At 29.5% G+C, this 17,427-nt stretch overlaps 1 protein-coding gene across 1 annotated transcript; it reads right to left on the bottom strand.

Moving 5' to 3' along the window:
• Window positions 1–3,314: 3,314 nt before the first annotated feature.
• LOC107437930 (peptidoglycan recognition protein) lies at window positions 3,315–15,629 on the bottom strand. The gene is made up of 5 exons (XM_016050076.4): window positions 15,491–15,629; window positions 9,065–9,136; window positions 7,823–8,017; window positions 6,369–6,574; window positions 3,315–4,548 (listed from the first exon to the last, which is right to left on the bottom strand). Exons 2-5 carry the CDS (start codon window positions 9,126–9,128, stop codon window positions 4,408–4,410), a joined length of 606 nt encoding a protein of 201 aa, XP_015905562.3. The 5' UTR covers window positions 9,129–9,136; window positions 15,491–15,629; the 3' UTR covers window positions 3,315–4,407.
• Between the last annotated feature and the right edge of the window lie 1,798 nt (window positions 15,630–17,427).

Here is a 17,427-nt window from a genome sequence, read left to right as displayed (position 1 = left end):
TTCTTTTTTAAAGGCAATTTATGTAAATCATCGATCAAGTTGTAAAAATTTCTAATCATGGTTATTTTTATGTTACCACACTGTTACATAAATCAAAATGTTATATTCACTGTAATAATATTTTTAAGATGGATGGGTTAGGGGCCGCTGCGTGGCCTAGGCACCCAGTTGTTTAAATAAAGCAAGCAAGCAAGACTATATAACTACTCAATTATGTCTTTCATTTTTCAAAAATCAATTATTGCACATATCAAATCATATATTATCTTTTTTTTTAATTTAAGTCTACAATCAATATTTCTAATGCTATGTAAAAACGTCAATTTGTCATATTGAATTTTTTCATTGTTTTATTACTTTTCAAGCAAACGGGTTGATTTCTTATAGCTTCCACAATGTTTGCCAAATCAATGTATTTTACTTTACTGCATGTAATTTAATGATGAATGGGATAGGGGCCGCTTCGCTGCCCAGGTGCCCAATTTATTTAAATAAAGCAAGCAAGCAAGACTAACTACTGCGGATTCTTCGAAGTTTTAGAAAACAATTTTACTTGTGGTAACAAGACAAGGTTAATTAGCTATTGTCTACTAACCTTGATAGCAAGGGTAATGTATTTGTATTTTAATAAATTAAAATTAAAAGAACTTCGCTCACCACTAAATGTAAGTAATTTAAACCGATACACATAACGTCATATGGACGAATACTTAAGTTCTTAAGTTATAATAATTTTTGTTTTAAAAAATCTGTTTGTTTGAAGAAATTCTGAATTGTTCACTACCATTCAAAAATAGTTGGAGTCTCTGAGAAATGGTGCTGTTACTATGACTTCAGTCAAAAATAATTGGAAATAATCTGCCAATTGTTGCGATTGGCTGTATTCTCTATACAGCGATGCCAACTTACTCCGGACTGCGGATAAATATTTTCCAATTATAGTGCTTTAATGTATGATAATTGTAAATTCGATTTACAGGATTTTCAGTCACCACTATTATTAAATAATTGAAAGTCTTTCGTGAAACGTCACTTCGTTACAGATATGTCGTGTTGAGTGATTGACAAAATTATTTGAAAATCTGCAAATTTTCGTTTATTGTTCGCAACCTTTTTTTAAAAATATTTTATGGAACCCGGGGTAGTTGGCATCTCTGTCATAACGCCAGTCAAAGCATACTTTAGACTTCCAAAGACATATTCTACCAGACAACGTTGCTGAACAAGCTCAAAATATTGACTCAGATGTTTTAAGCATGCCGATCGGTATGTGTAGGAGTCAGGGAACAGGTTCTGGGTTCAAATTCCGGGCAAGGCATTCCTTCCTTCTCTGCACTATCTGTCCTTACTGTGGGAGCAACGTTGGCCCATTTAATATGGTGCCCCTGAAAGAGAAGTAAAAAAATCTGCCCTTCAGATGCCTGTATGGCGAAAGGTCATTCTCCAGGTGGGCATTGGAGAAGGAAATTATTTTAAGAAAAATTTTATATTAATGTATAAGTTTTTGTGTACACATAAGAAACTGGAAAAAATATTACCCATGTTCTCTCTCACTCGACTTTTTTTTTATGGGTGAAAATAATATTTCGATAGGGATTAAAAAGGAATTGCTTTATATCATTTGTTGAGAACAGCTTTTTAGTGATTGTAACAGAAATACGATCTAATCTTGCTCTTTAGATTTTTATAGGTTCACGTAATTTTATAATTTTCCTTTTCTATTTAAGGTTTATAAAGATGGGAAACTATAAATAATAATAATTGCTTGGCTTTATATTTTACAGAAAGTTAACCCTTTGAAGCAGATGGAAAACCTGCGGCCATTTCATATTTTTTTCTGACACTCTAATTACAGTGTAAAATATATTTTGGTATTTTTTTAATTATAAAATACAGTCTAATAGCTACTAAAAAAGCTGTTAGATTATCGAAATTGTATATGTACTAAAATATTGAAAAAGAAATTCATTCATATTAAAAAATTAATCAATGATTTGTTTTTCAATTAATCAATCAAAAAATTAATCAATGATTAATCAATGATTAAAAAATTAATCAATGATAATGATTTTGTAAATTAAAGAAATTTCAATAATGAATAATTGTTTCTCTTAAATTTAAATAATCGCAGATAAGTGCAATTTGAAAAAATATTATTTGTAAGTGAACCATGTTCGGAACATTTTACCTTTAACGCAGAAAAAGACACAGGTTTCTTGCTATGCTTCATAACCATAAATTCTTAAAATGCTAAATATAATATTTTTCACTTATTTTGACCTGAAGTATTAAAAAATGATGAAAATAATAGGAAAAATAAGCTTAAAAAAATTATACGACAATGGGTTGAATGTCAGTCTACCATTAAGGGTAATGTCTGTTAACATTTTAGACGGTCCAAAAAAATCCTTGAAAGTTGTTATCGGAAATTTGAAAGTAGTGAACAGCAATAAAAAGCATAATACCCCATCCAATATCGGAAGAATAATGTATCTTAAAATATTTTCTCCAATTCTTGCATAATTAAACTTAAAACCTAAACTGTATAAAACATCTGGGCACCTGAGGCTGCTTGCGGCCCTTTTCCCATTCATCTTTAGCTTGATCTTTGTGGTGTTTCGATGAGGTTGTGGAACGCAAATGAAGTATTCATGTGGATCATTGAGGTTCTGACTGTGTAATTATATGCAGTGGGGTGATAAGACTATATTGTAAAAGTATGAACTTTAGCTAAGCTGATATGATGAAAATGAGGTTATGTGTATGCTATTGATGTCGGGAATATGATGCATCACTACAATAGTATGGTGCTATTGGTCTGATGCTCTTGTCTTCAGTTAAATTTTAAAATGGTAATATTTCATTGAAATTTGATGCCGAGTAAGAGGTGGCTTTTTCGTAGAATTTGAAATTTAATTTAACTATATGTTTGTCTGTTGCATCTATTTTGAGATCATGGTGTATTGTATCTTTTCTTAAGAACCATCTGGCTTTTGCTATCCTTCTTAGTATTTTATTCTGGCAGACTATAAATTTATTTAGCTGAGTTTGTGTTATATTTGTCAAGACTGGTGAAGTATGTGTAAGGATGGGGCGAATTAAGGATAAATAGAGCAATCTTTTGAGTTTTAATGCCATGTTGGATTGATAGAGTAGTACCTGGAGTTTGCTGCATGCTGCTTGTGCTTTACCGGTTATGCTTTTGATGTGGTCATTCTTGTTGAATTTACTATTAAGGATGAGTCCAAGGTATTTGGCTTTGTCAACTATTGGTATTGTTTCATTAAATAGAATTAACTTGTTTTGTTGTAGTATTTTTTTTATTTATTTATTTATTTATTTATTATTTATTTCGGATGATCAAAAGTTGTCATTTTTGGCCGTTTACTTGAAATTTCTAATCTAGGCACCACTTTTCTATGTCTTGCGTCTTTTCTTGTAGTTTACTGAGGGCTATATTTGGATTTTTGGATTTTACTATTATCCCGGTATCATCAGCATAGAGGGCAGTTATGCTATTGTAGTCTTGTTTGTCCATTGGAAAATCATATGGGTAAAAAATATATAAGATTGGCCCTAGAATACTTCCTTCCTGGGACTCCTGGTTTTATGTTTCTTCTTGTAGATTTAATGTTTTGAAAGCTGATTTGGAAGTTTCTGTTATTTATTTAATGTTAAATGATCTTAATCATGCCAGTTTTGAAGTTTAGTCGGATTAGTTTGCAGATGATACCAGGGTGCCAGTATCTGTCAAAAGCTTTTGATATATCAAGCATTAATATGACTGAGCATTCTTAGTCCTGGAGTCCTTTTCCAACGTAATCTACTATCCTATATTGACTTGCATAAACAGGACTGCCAACTTTCTACGTTTTCTATGAAAACTTATTCATGTAGTAGCTAAATTTATGTTTTAATGGATCATTTTTAATTCTTTTGATTTATTTTCCACAACTTAACATACAAATTATTTAAAAGTTCATATGCAACGCCATTTTTTCTCTAGCTCTTTCGTGGCGAGGCTTTTAAAAAGTTGAACAAAAAGCGTTACAAAAAGCGTAGTAGTTGTGGTCTAATTTTTTAATATTTGAGAACTTACTCCAATGCTACATTACTTGGACTTTAAAAAAATGTGCGAAAACTGAGAATGAGGCAGTGATTTTGGTAATTTTCATCTAGGGGAAAAATGCCGCCAAACTGGCAGTTTTTAAAGAAGTTTAATAACTTTTATAATATTTAAGTTATTTGTCTGTTCTAAAGCCCAGATAATTCTTCACGGCGAGATTATGTATATAGTTTAAAATCATCGCATATTTTAAGTGTATGGCACTTAAACTATAGCTTTTTTACTTTCCTTGGAGACAGAGCTTCGTAAAACAGAGTTAATGAAGTTTACTAGATGTTTCATCACAGACAAGAGTAATTTGAAATTCGTCCTCCTTTGTAATTCTTCCAATAACGAATGACGGAGTATAAATTATTTCCAGGTGATTCGGTACAAATAACATCTCGGTGACCATGTATTTCACGAGTTGGTGTCAAAAAACCCTGAAAGAAAAAACAAAGTAAATTTTAAGAGGGTGTGTGTAGTGTTTAAAAAATGAAGTGAAAATCACGAAAAAATAGGTATTTTTTGGTTTTGTGGGAAGTATAATATATTTAAATGTAGCAGTTTTTCTATATTTTTACCACATATAAAGAGAAACAGGGAGTTTATATTTTTGATAAAATATTTTATTTAAAAAAACAATGAAGATTAATTTATAATTACCTTTACCTTAACTACCTTTAACTTAATGTTTTGAAAGATGTGAATTTCATGGTGTGCAGCTTTTTAACTACATGTCTCAGATTAGGTTCAAAATTTAAGGTTTTAGCAGTTTTAGTTGTCAAATATATACTTTAGATAATAAGTTAATATGTGACAAATTTTACTTAACAATCGTTTAACAAAAACCTTGATTACTATTTTTAACAATTTAATAACATAATTGTAGTTTCATTCAATTTTTAAATTAATTACGACAACGGCGAAGGAAGGAACTCTTAATCTGCTGAACACCACACCAATGCGTTAAGTTTCTCAATTAAAGGTAATCATCTAATAGAGTCTCAATACTTTGTTGTTTCATAAGACATCGCCTCTATATGCATGATGTATTTAAAAAATATGAATTTTTGAGACTTGTCTTTACTAAATTCTAAAAAAAAGATAAGATTTAAGTTAAAATTCGTGTTTAAATTAATCGTTTTAAAATTCATTATATTTATTTCAGAGCCTTCCGGAGAATATTAGAAATTGTTTGAATCTTAAAAACTGCCAATTTGTTTCTGAAGGTTGTATATTGAATATATTGTGAAAGATTGTTTGAATCTGAAATTCGCTATTTCAGAAAGGAAAAAAAAATTCATATATTATGGTATCATGTATCACCATAGACTAATTGAATTATCCGGGTGTTTTCTAACTACAAACGTCACTCTGCAATGCGTTTGCAAGGTTCATTGCAATAGTCTTAACAGCGTCGACAATGTGAAAAGAGCCGAAATTTCCAATTAGCCTACGATACATAAACTGAAAATATAGAATATTTTTCTTCGCATAATTCTTATAGTTAATCTTATGCAGGCTTACTGTAACAATTGCACGTGATCCTTAAATTAATAAAATTTAGTAAAAATGCATTAAAAAATAGCAAAAACTTTAAAATAACTAAAGTAGCTTTAACAAAATATTTATTTTCCGAAGGCTGTGTCGATTAAATATTTTGTTGAAGGTTGTCTGAAGAATCCGAAATTCCCTTTTTCGTAGAAGAAAAGAACTTCATGTAGTTTGTCTACGGTAAGAACTCCCCACCCCGGCAACAAAGTCTGAGGACGTCTGCTGCCATGGTAACAAGAATAGCGCATTTCAGCGAGGGTAGCTTCTCTTCACTCTAGGTTTAACACAATAGACCGAAGAAAAATATTTTCTGTCGTCGACCCGAGTCAAAACCTGTCCTAAACAATGACCCCACACCCCTACTTAAAATAGTTATACCTCGTTACCATAGTCACCACCACGGGTCCAGACGAATGGCTAGGGAAGTTATTACTTTAGACAAACTATATATGCTATAGGCTCGTTGGATTCCCCGGCTATTTGCCAACTGCAAACGTCACTTTGCAATGCTTCTAAAAATCTCACTAATAGTAACAAATAATGTCGACAATTTGAAAACAGCCGGAATTTCCAAATAGCCTACAATAAACTGAAAACATAGATTATTTTTTTGCACAATTCTTATTGTTAGTCTTATTCAGGCTAACTATAACAATTGTACATGATCCTTCAGAGTTAAAAAAAATATTATTTTAACAATTTTTACTTGTTTCACTCCACAGTTAATAAGGCTTAAAGCAGCGTTAATGACTTTCTGAGTGGGTTTCTCAATATTGTAATTGCCTATAAAACCAATACCAATAGAAATGTAATTATATTTGATAGTATGAGACCCAACTTGTCTCCAACCTCCACCTTCGTAAACTCTTCCATCTCCACCAATCAGAAAGTTATATGAAATGTCGAACATTCCTGGAAATAGAATAAAGAATTTTATAATTCACTTGAACTTTTGTATGAACTGAGTACTTCAAATAATATACATATACAATTTGAAGGCTTGATGAAAAACAACGTTAAAGTTATCGCCTTATTAAGCAAATCCTTAAATAGTAGAGAATTTAATCTTCAAGAATTTAATATTTATTGCTTCGATTTTAAAATTTATATAAACCGAATTTTAAAATAAAATGTGCACTTTATCTGTACGCTTTAAAAATTTTTACGATAACTACAACAGTGGCATGACACCATATTCCAGTCAAAAATTTATTAAAAAAAACAAATAAAAATCAACAGTAAATTTATTTTGCAGTCAGTAGCAATTTATTAATTACTAGCAAAACAAAATTGCTACACATTTCCAGATTTAGGGAGTTTGTTGAAAATTATTATAATGGTTTATTATATGCGTATTATTCCTTTAGGTACTTGCAACTCAAGAAGAAGGGAAGTGATTATACGTAACCAAGTGATTTAAATCAGATTTAATTGGATACCTGCATGCGACGTCACGCATGTGGGTCGAACCTAATTGGTTTCTGAGTGGACAAATACATCTATTTAATACGATGACGTCACTTGCAGGTATCCAATTGATAAGACATCTATGAACAACATATATTACTTAAAATTTATTCAATTTTCCTAAATTATTTACGCAAAGTTTTAACTACCAAAATGAGGTAATTTTAGCCTATAATAGCTCTTTTTTAAGAAAATAACACTTTATTATTGGAAGAACGAAATGAATAGCAGAATAAATATTTTATTCGAAGAAAATATATATGGGTGCAGAAAGTAACTCGTGAATAATTTCGCAATTCACAAATGAAAGATAAATGTAAGTATCTTTCAGCAGTCTTAAAAATTTTAGTTACCACTCATTAATTTTTTCCAGGGTGTGGGAGTCCTGTAATATAAATACACTAATTGAAACTAGAATCTCAATATTGTTATTTTGCTTTATCAAAGTGGTATCTAAAAGAAGAAAATCTCCATCAAATTTAAATATAAGAGTTCTCTCCCATTTTTATGGTAAATTTGGTTTTAAAAAAGGAAAATTTAAAATTCCCAGCTAGTATGAAAAGTTTATAAAGTATAAGAAATATATATTTTATATTTCAATTATATTCTAATTTTAGGAATGAATTTGTCACTTAAACGAAGAAAATCTAATAATCACGAATAAAAAGTTTTATTTTTAGGACTATACATTACCATTGTAATCCATGCAGAAATCCTGAATCATTTGGACATTTCGAACGCATTGTGGTTTCGTTCGACAGAATGTGGTTACAGTATGAGCTATTATAACTTTATTGACTGGTGAAACCAAAGTTTTATTGTGAACTATGGGACGAGCTTTCCAATCTTCTCTCCAAACAATTTCAACGCCATCACAGTCTCTTTTATCTTTAAAGAAAAAAACAACATTTTTCTAATTTATGAAAGTATTTAAACATTAAAATTAGATTGTAACATATTTTTTCAATGTGATGTACTGTTTTTATTTCAGAGAAACACAATATGTATTTTGTTTCGCAACTGTATTGTCAAAGTATCGCAAATTGAACAAGCATATTTTTTGACATTTAAACTGCCCCGAAATTACGAATAATTGATTTTGAAGGATGGAAGTGATTGGTCTTAAAAGCAATTTTTTAAAAAAAATATTGGGAAATAAATAAAAAAATGGATTAATAATTAACGATTAATGAATATCGCAACATTAATTATTTATTTATCTCCAGAACACATCCCACAGCAAATTTAAAGTAATTAACAAAAGCAGTTGAAATAATTAACATAAATTATTTTTAAAAAATATATGTTGCTAATTTATATTTTTCCACCAAAAAATAATTAAATAATACAAATAACAGGGCTGTCAACTTTCAATGCTTTCTGGGAAAATTCCTTCCAGTGGTAGCAAAGTTTATGTTTTAATATATTTTTCCGTACCACTACCTGAGAATAATTCAAAAATTTTCCTAAAAATCCACATCGTTGTGTTTCCTTTGTGGTAAAAATTCGCAAAAAGCGTAGCAAGTTGACAGCACGACATACCTATAGTGCTGTATATTTACCAGAGGGAAAGTAAGTAGTGATGAATGGTTTATATTTAAAATTGTTAAAGCTTATTTTATTCCTCATAAAAGGCAGCTAAAAATATAGTGGTTTCACTATCAATGTAATCTCTTTTTTTAATTTTCAGCCCTGATATTGCGTACTGAACTTGACATGTCAATGCTGATGAGCACTAGAAACCGATTATCGCAATTATATTGAAAACTTATCGACAGAATAGTAAATTAAATACAAGTACAATAAAATAATAACAGTAATTTAATAAAATTTTCATTGGTTCAAAAAGTGATGATGATATTGATACATTATTTAGATTAGAATTTGATAAGATAACGATAAAAAACCAAAGTAATTTTTCTCTACTTAAATTACCTTTTAATGACGTAGTAGCGCAAAGAATTTCCAAAAATATTATGAATGATATCTTACTCATCATTATGAATTCTGCAAAATAATAAAACAACATATAAGCAAAATAATAAACACTTCAGTAATTATGATTGAAAAAAGTAATTTTGTTCATAAATCACTATCACTGTATATGTTTTGAATATAGTAACTTTTTCATAGAAAAATCCAGGAGCCGAAATTATTGAAAAACTCTATACTAGAATACTGATAGATTCATTCATTTGAAAAGATAATTCATGATATAATCCCATAGAAATATTACAAACACAGTTCGGAAGAAACGTAACAAAATTCTTCAAGTGATTACAAACATGTTTCAGAGACATCATTATTGAAATGTTTCAAGAAAGTGCTTACAGAACCATTTCCCTGGTGATTCATTTCAAATATTTCAAAACAGATACTTGAGAGCAAGCGCAACATCTGAAGTTAAAACAGTACGTTTTGAAGTCGTAACTTCCATTAATTCACACTCACGCTGCTACAAATTTTAGAGCGTGTGGTGCCCTGATATCGTTCGAATTTGCTTCAACAAAAACTATATCTTCTAAACTATTTCGGGGGAAAAAGGAAAAAAAAGGGAAAAGAAAAATTAAAAAAAGAGCGACTGAGAGAGAGAAGAAAAAACCTTTAGCAAAACCATTTTATGTCTAGCTCATTCTCTCGGAAAAAAATTCTCTGTGATTATAAAGACCAGAGGTCGCCAAAGTGGTCTATATAGACCCCCAGGGGTCTATTTAACAAAAGCGGGGGTCGATCTGAGACAGGGGGGCGAATGGGGGTCGATCCGAATCGGAAGGGTAGATTGTGGGTCGAAAGGAAAAACAGTTCTCAATACGCAAATCACACATACCTAATTAAGTATGTAAAATTTGTGAATTTTTTTTATAATTGACTCAATATCAGTTTCTTTATAAAACATAAATTAATAAACATATATTTATTGGGGTGAAACAAGTATTTACGTACCACCGCGTAGTGGCACGAACTCAGCGCAGTTTATAAGTCATATGCATATGTGCGCTTGTTCAAATGTCACGTGTGACGAGCATTGACGCTACAAATGCAAATATCATACGCAGTTTCAGCTATCTTTGCAAACTGTGTTGAATATTTGCAATGTCATTATTAAAACTTTTATAGTTTTGGATAATTAGTTATTGTTTCGATAAAACCATTCGTTTGGTTTAGATATCAATTTTAATTATCAATGCACAAAAAAGAAGGTAAGCATTAATAATATGGATTAGTACAGCCCGCGACAAAACTATAGCACACTTTGTATTTTTTTACAAAAATTGCAAAATTGACCAATTTTGACGAAAATTAAAATTGGCCAATTTTGAACCCAATATAGCGAACCTTGCAAAAAAAAAAAAAACATCTGGCACACCCATCTCATTGATCATGAAGCAGTAAATCTTTAGTTACTTTACTTTTAATTTCAATATTAATATATTTTTCATAAAACTATTGTTACACAATGTATTATTACTTTAATAAATGTTTAAAATCATAAAATAAATGTACAAACACAGTATCTAATAGAGTTTTATTTTAATTAACAGAAAATTACTTTTGTGGGGGTTGATGGAGATTTCGAAAAATTATGTAGGGGTCGATGATCAAAAAAGTTTGGTGACCCCTGATCTAGACCTATTAATATGACTTTTCCGACAGAGGAAATAGCAAAGAATATACGTAAAATTTTTAAATAAGGCAGAGTTTTTTAATTTTTTTTTTATCTCTTCCTTAAATAAGTTAGACAGGCCTGTATAATAGCGTAATTTCTTCCTTAAACTATATCACATGATATTATAGATCAATTTTCATAGAAAAAACAGCCTATTAAGTTGCATTAAATATGCACAGCATTATTTTTTAAAGTACCTAAATTATAGTTCAACGTTAAACCGATTATTCTAGAAGTGTAGCAGACTCCTAGATGAGAGATTCAAATTGCATTTTAACACGTTGAATGCCACAGGGGTCACCGGTGACCGGCACTGAGTTTGTTCATAGCGCCACGGGGGTCACCGGTGACCGGGGAAGCAAGATTATTAGAAACACATAATTTGAGTAAATTTTTATTACTTTTAATTTTTTAAATATTATTATCGTTACTATAATGGTTTGAAGAAATTAATGCAATATGGACAAAAATAGTTTTATTTATATACATAGAGATGCCAACTTGTTCCGGACAGCGAATAAATATTTTCAAGTGGTAGTTTATTAATTGTGATTCTTGGTTTAATAAATTCAATTTGGTAGATTTTTATCTATCACTATTTCTAAACAGTTTGTAGGCTTATATAATTCACCACTTTTTTCACCTTTTTTGGCAATTTATGTAAATCACCGCTCAAGTCAGTATATACCTCAAATCACGTTTATATTTTTGTAAGTGTTACCACAATGTCACAAAAACAAAATGTCTTATTCACTGCATAATTTTCATGATGTATGGGGTAGGGGCCGCTGCTCGGCCCAGGCACCCAATTTGTTTTAAATAAAGAAAAGAAAAGACACCTTTTAAATAACTAGCAAAATCTGTCTAATATTTACAAATTAAGTTCGTAGTTATTTACCGTTTGGTCAGACGGGCAAGCCATGTACAATTAGCGTGGAATTCAACGTGTTAAGAATTTGAATTCAAATTTGTCACAAACATTTTAGAAACTGAGGTTCAAATAAGTTGTCAGTATGCTGACAGTCTTACGTGAAATTGAATAATTGGAACTATTTTTGAAATCCCTTGGGTACCATTTTCGTCTGCAACTATTCTGTTAACTATTTTGACCTTAAATCACTGCTCAAGATGAGAATTTTTTGCTGTTGTTCAACTACGCGTGACTACGAAGGGCATACCTCCATTTGAAAAGGTAAATAAACTATAAACTTTAAATGATTTATTTCGCAAGAAAATTTTTAAACTATTTCTATCCCAAGGTGAATATATTTGTTTTAGTTTTTCATGTGATAGAGGAACGTGCATATACCATTACTTGTTTATCACCATATTAAACACTCATTTATCATTTAAATCAATATTTTCTTACTAACTACAACTCATGATAATATTAGGAAAAAAAAATAATTATTTTTTCCTTTTAATATAATTTTTGCTATTGGTATATATTGTAACAGCTCTTATTGGTAAACATTCTGGTTTAAAATTCCTTTACAGACAAAGAATTAATTATTTTTGTGTTTTCAAGACATAAGATATTGATGTTGTTGAGAAAAATCAATGTAATATAAACAAAGACTATTCTACAGATAAAAAATATTTTTTTTTCCTCAAACATACCACGATATGGATGTTTTTAGAGCTGCTACTTATTCAGAAAACATAAAGAACAGGTAGTAAAAATATTTCCTCTCTACACTGTAACTAATTTTGGTGTAAGATTGCCACCAATTTCGGTGTTGAGGTAAGTTAAATACATTTTAACTTTACAAACTGGAATTATCATGCAAAAAATTATGTTAAGTTGACGAAATAACAATTGTTTTAAAAAAAGCGTACATATATTGCAGTATAAATATTAGTACTACATGGTTTGAGAAAATGAATGTAAGTATAATAATAAAAATGTGTATGTTTTTTTAATGAAATATTTTCGCAATGAAATCAATAATATAGTATGTAATGATCCATAAATAAATTATTATGAGCATGAAAATATGTGTTGTTACTAAATAAGCAAACAAAAAATGAAAAATATCAGTAAATAAAACTATAACAGTGAAGAAGAAAATAAAAAATGTGACTGTATGCATAACAAAAAATTTAGTTTACTTCAACACCAGAAATGGTGGCAACTATGAACCAATATTTCTGTACAGTGTACCTTTTCTTTGAGAAAAGTAAGCAATCCGTAACTACCACTACTTAATAATAGTTAAAATTTGAAAATAAATTTTTACAAATTGCTATTGTTGTTGTAAAATTAATTTGTAAAAGTTCCCAAAGATTTCATATGTTGTAGCTGTTAATATATAGTAGCAACTACGAATAGTTTATTTTTCTCGAAAGAAAGGTAAAAATGATATATATTTTTACTACAAGCCATTTGTCTTTTCAACACACAATACAAAATCTTCAATTCTTTTCAACACATAATGCAAAATTAAGTTCAGTTCTTCATAATGTTGTTAATAAACATAAATAGTTTTATTTAATTCTGTGTGAATTGTTAATGTCATTTAGGAAATATTTTTTAAACGTGATAAGTGCAAGATATTTCCACCATTTTATTCTTTTTATTTAAGAATTTTAAAGGAGATTATTATTCTTTCTTCGTTTTTTTACGATTTGTATCTGCCTTCTGATTTGCGCCATTTTATACTACGCTTCGAAACATTAATCATATTTAATATATCAGTAAGAATTAGGTCCTCATAATACAGAACTGTTATTTACCCAAAAAGTAGAAAAAACTGATAGTAAAACTATTTTATTTCTATCCTATTTTATAGAGCAGTAAATAGTGAGGAATAATTTAGAATGGTAAAGACTTTCACATTTACTATTTTCACTTTATTTTTTAAATAATCGCGGCTGAACAGATTTCATGTGTAAATTTATGCATTACGTTAATGTGTGGAATTTTTTCAACTTTCAAAAACGAGTAAGAAATTAAATGGTTTTACTGCCAGTTTTTTTTCTTTTGGGATCTGCTGAAAATTTAAAATAATAAAGCGCAATTGTTTGTAAATTGTTAAACTGCGACAATTTTCATAAAACTTATCTCAATTTTAAAACAAATGAGATAGTTAGATAATATAAAGAAGATTGATATAAAGTAAAAATATACACTATAGTGGATTGAATGCAATAGAGGTCACCGGTGGAGCCAAGATTATTAGAAACACATAATTCGAGAAAATTTTTAATTTTTTTATATCATTATCGTTACTAAAACGGTTTGAAAAAATTAATGCAATATAGAACACACAAAAATAGTTTCATTTATATACACAGCGATTCCAACTTGCTCCGGACAGCGATATTTTCAAGTTTGTAGTTTATTAATTGTAATTGTTGGTTTAATAAATTCAATTTAGTAGATTTTTATCCACCACTACTTCTGAACAAATCGTATGCTTATATAATTCACCACTTCTACCATGCTAAACCTTTTAAAAACTAGCAAAATCTGACTTATATTTGCAACTTTAGATTGTAGTTATTTACCGTATGGCAAGACGAGAGAACCATGTAAAAATAGAGTGGCATTCAACGTGTTAAAATGAATAATGATTAATTTTTTAATCAGATACTAATACTTGACGCATTTTTTTAACATTTAATTTTTTTTTAGTTCAGATGTATATGTCATATATATTTTAAGCTATAATTAATATTTCTGTCTATTTGTAAACAAATTAATATTTCTGTCTATTTGTAAACAAATTAATATTTCTGTATATTTGTAAACAAAATTTTAACCTCCTTTCTTTTGAAACTTTAAATAATTGATTGAGGTTGGCTGGAAGTAGTTGCCAGACGTGGATTATACGGGTAAGGGTTTTACTAACCTATGTACGTATCCGCGTCTGGAAGGAAAGAAAAAAAAAGTTCAGATGTATTTAACTTTGCAATGTTATCATTAGTCCGCAAAAGGTTTTTCAATACCAATCATTTTAAATATCAGCTGCATTAAAATAAAGTATCAAAAATAAATGTAAAAAGTATCGACACATATTTAATAATACATATGCATATTTTTAAAGAAACATATTTTCTTGAAAAAATTTTAATTGTTATAAAATTAATTTTTACAGAAATGCTAAACCAAAGTTAACTTCCTTTAACTTGTTAAACGCTAATGCTTCATTCTTGAGTCACATGAGCACCTTGATTCCGAATCATTCTTTTTTTGGTTGATTACTCAATTCTTATACAATTTGAATGCCTCCTCGGCATGAATTGACGATCACATGTCGGTAAAAGAAAAAAACATTATAGTTATAGATAAGGCATTACACCCTTTTTTTAAAAACATTCAAAGCTTTGATATTAATTGATCTTTTGTTTAGAATGTTCTTTTCGATATATTTTTTTAGATTATAATATATTTCTTTGAGTAATTTACATATTCTAGTATTTTGTAAGCAAAAATATAGAAAAATGTCAATACAGTTTTGCAGCTGTACCCTCTTACATTCGAAAGCCGACTATTCAATAATGTCGCATATGATAAAGTCAATATTAAAAGAATTTTAAATTTCAGATTATGTAATTCAATAATGAATATGAATTTCAAACATTTCACCCAACTTTTTCAATAGCTTATTTAATTTTTAGTGATAACAATCATTCAGTTAACTCTAAAAGTATTCCGAGTAAATAGTACTAATACTTCGTTTGCTACTTACTTTGATAAGAAAAAGTAACGTAAACGTGGTCTGTTATATTTATTTCAAATTTCTTCAACGCAAACAGACATGTTGCAGATAAATTTAAATTCCAAAATCACTTTATCATCATAAAGTAAATAAAATACACGAACTTTAGTCAGCTATCTTTTTACTGCTCTTACAATGCCAAAAATATGGGAAAACCCTAACTGTGACAGAACAATATGACGTAGCACCGTTCTTTGTTTTGACGTATAATAGCGTGCCAGAATGGATGACTAAAATTTTATCAGATACATCCGCTTTCCTTGTGAAAGTAAACTAACGTGAATATTTTATGAAATTAACAATAAACTACGCTTTAGAATATATATATATATATATATATATATATATATATATATATATATATATATATATATATATATATATATATATATATATATATATATATATATATATATATATATATATATATATATATATATATATATTCAGAACTTTTTCTTATAGATAAGAATAAATAATGATGGAAGGGTCATAATTAAAAATACTAAAAGTTTAATGGTTTAAGATTTTACCTTACTATTAGGGGAAATAAAATTTCGAATAAAATAGTGATGTTGATAAAATGTTGATAAAACGTGATAAGTTGTTGATAAATATTGATAAATGTTAATCAATGTTGATAAAACTTTGTCACGAATGTTAAATCAGAATGGACAAATGTCTTATGAGGTGGTCGGAAATTTTAAAGGTTTTAATTTCGCTTTAATTTGAACACGGTTCATACGCTCATTGAAAAAATTGAAAAGTAGCAGTAATATTAATAGAAATTTTTTATATTATTATGTTTGTAGCTACTAGAATATTTTAATTTCTCTAAGTACATATAGATCCGAAGGTGGCAGATGGAAACTTTTATTTTGATAGAGGAAGCATATATTAAGAAATTTCCAGCTTCTTCATAACAAAACTGATACCAAATATTAATTATTTTCCAATTGAGTACGAACCCTGTTTAAGAGCTAAGTTGGGCAATTTTAATTACATTTTCTTTTGGTAATTATTGGTTGATAGGAATTAGATAAAACACTTCTTGCTTCAATCTTTCTCAACCTCGTTTAAAGTCTTATTGTTTCTAATGCCACTTGGACAAACCAAGCTCGTCAACCATAGTCCTGTGTAAATTAATAAGGAAGCTACATCTTTCGTTTAGCAAGAGAGCACCGCAAGGGTTGAAGTCTGTCTTAGCTCAGAACCACCGGATAGGTGGTAGCATCAATCATTCTTCAGACCACTTCCACAATTTTGACATAGATCTGAAGGGGAAGAAAATTTTCTCCAGATACCTGTATTCATGGTACTGCTCCACGACTGATAACGGGATTTTAAATTCCACCGGTGGTCTTACGAGCACGTATTCGGTGGATCTTAGCGGAGTCGAGAATCGAACCCTGGCCCCCTGCGAACCGGAGTCCGATTCTCTAACCGCTGGGCTACTATAGTTATCACTTTATAATTTTTGTCGACCTGCAGCCACCTGAAAAATGCCGCTTCAAAATAAATTACAAATAAAATTTTTTGTTACCAGCCTTTCTTTCCCCCCCCCCTAGATTAGTAGTAACTCTAGTAAAGTTGAAGTTCTGACTCTTCCCATCACTCTTATAAAAACTCAAAAGATGTCTGATTAAAATACTCCGAAAAATAACATACATCGCGATTCTCAACAATGAATTTTTAGACCATCATATTGCAAAGTTTAAATTGCAAAGTTTTTGTAAAAGCAATAAATTGTGATACCGCAGGATTTAATGACAAAAAGAATGAAGTTTTTGCTGTTAACCTGAAAAAAGACATAAGCCCGCGCCAATGGCTGCTTATTTTTGTAGCCGCGAATCTTTATCCAGAATACAAAACATTTCAATTTTTTTTCACTCCGATTAGCATTCCAG

This window comes from Parasteatoda tepidariorum, chromosome 3, assembly GCF_982258835.1.
Source record: "Parasteatoda tepidariorum strain Cologne lab strain chromosome 3, Ptep-v5.0, whole genome shotgun sequence".
Classification (NCBI taxonomy): Eukaryota; Metazoa; Arthropoda; class Arachnida; order Araneae; family Theridiidae; genus Parasteatoda; species Parasteatoda tepidariorum.
Note: the sequence above shows the minus strand (reverse complement) of the source record. Positions and strands in the feature narration are given on the sequence as shown.

Bases quoted from the DNA above. Each gene is read 5' to 3' on its own strand.
- LOC107437930 (XM_016050076.4), bottom strand. From the start codon at position 9,128: ATGATGAGTAAGATATCATTCATAATATTTTTGGAAATTCTTTGCGCT. The intron at 8,018-9,064 runs GTAATTTAAGTA...TTTTCTTTAAAG, and splicing joins CGCTACTACGTCATTAAAAG to ATAAAAGAGACTGTGATGGC. The intron at 6,575-7,822 runs GTAATGTATAGT...TTCTATTTCCAG, and splicing joins TTTCTGCATGGATTACAATG to GAATGTTCGACATTTCATAT.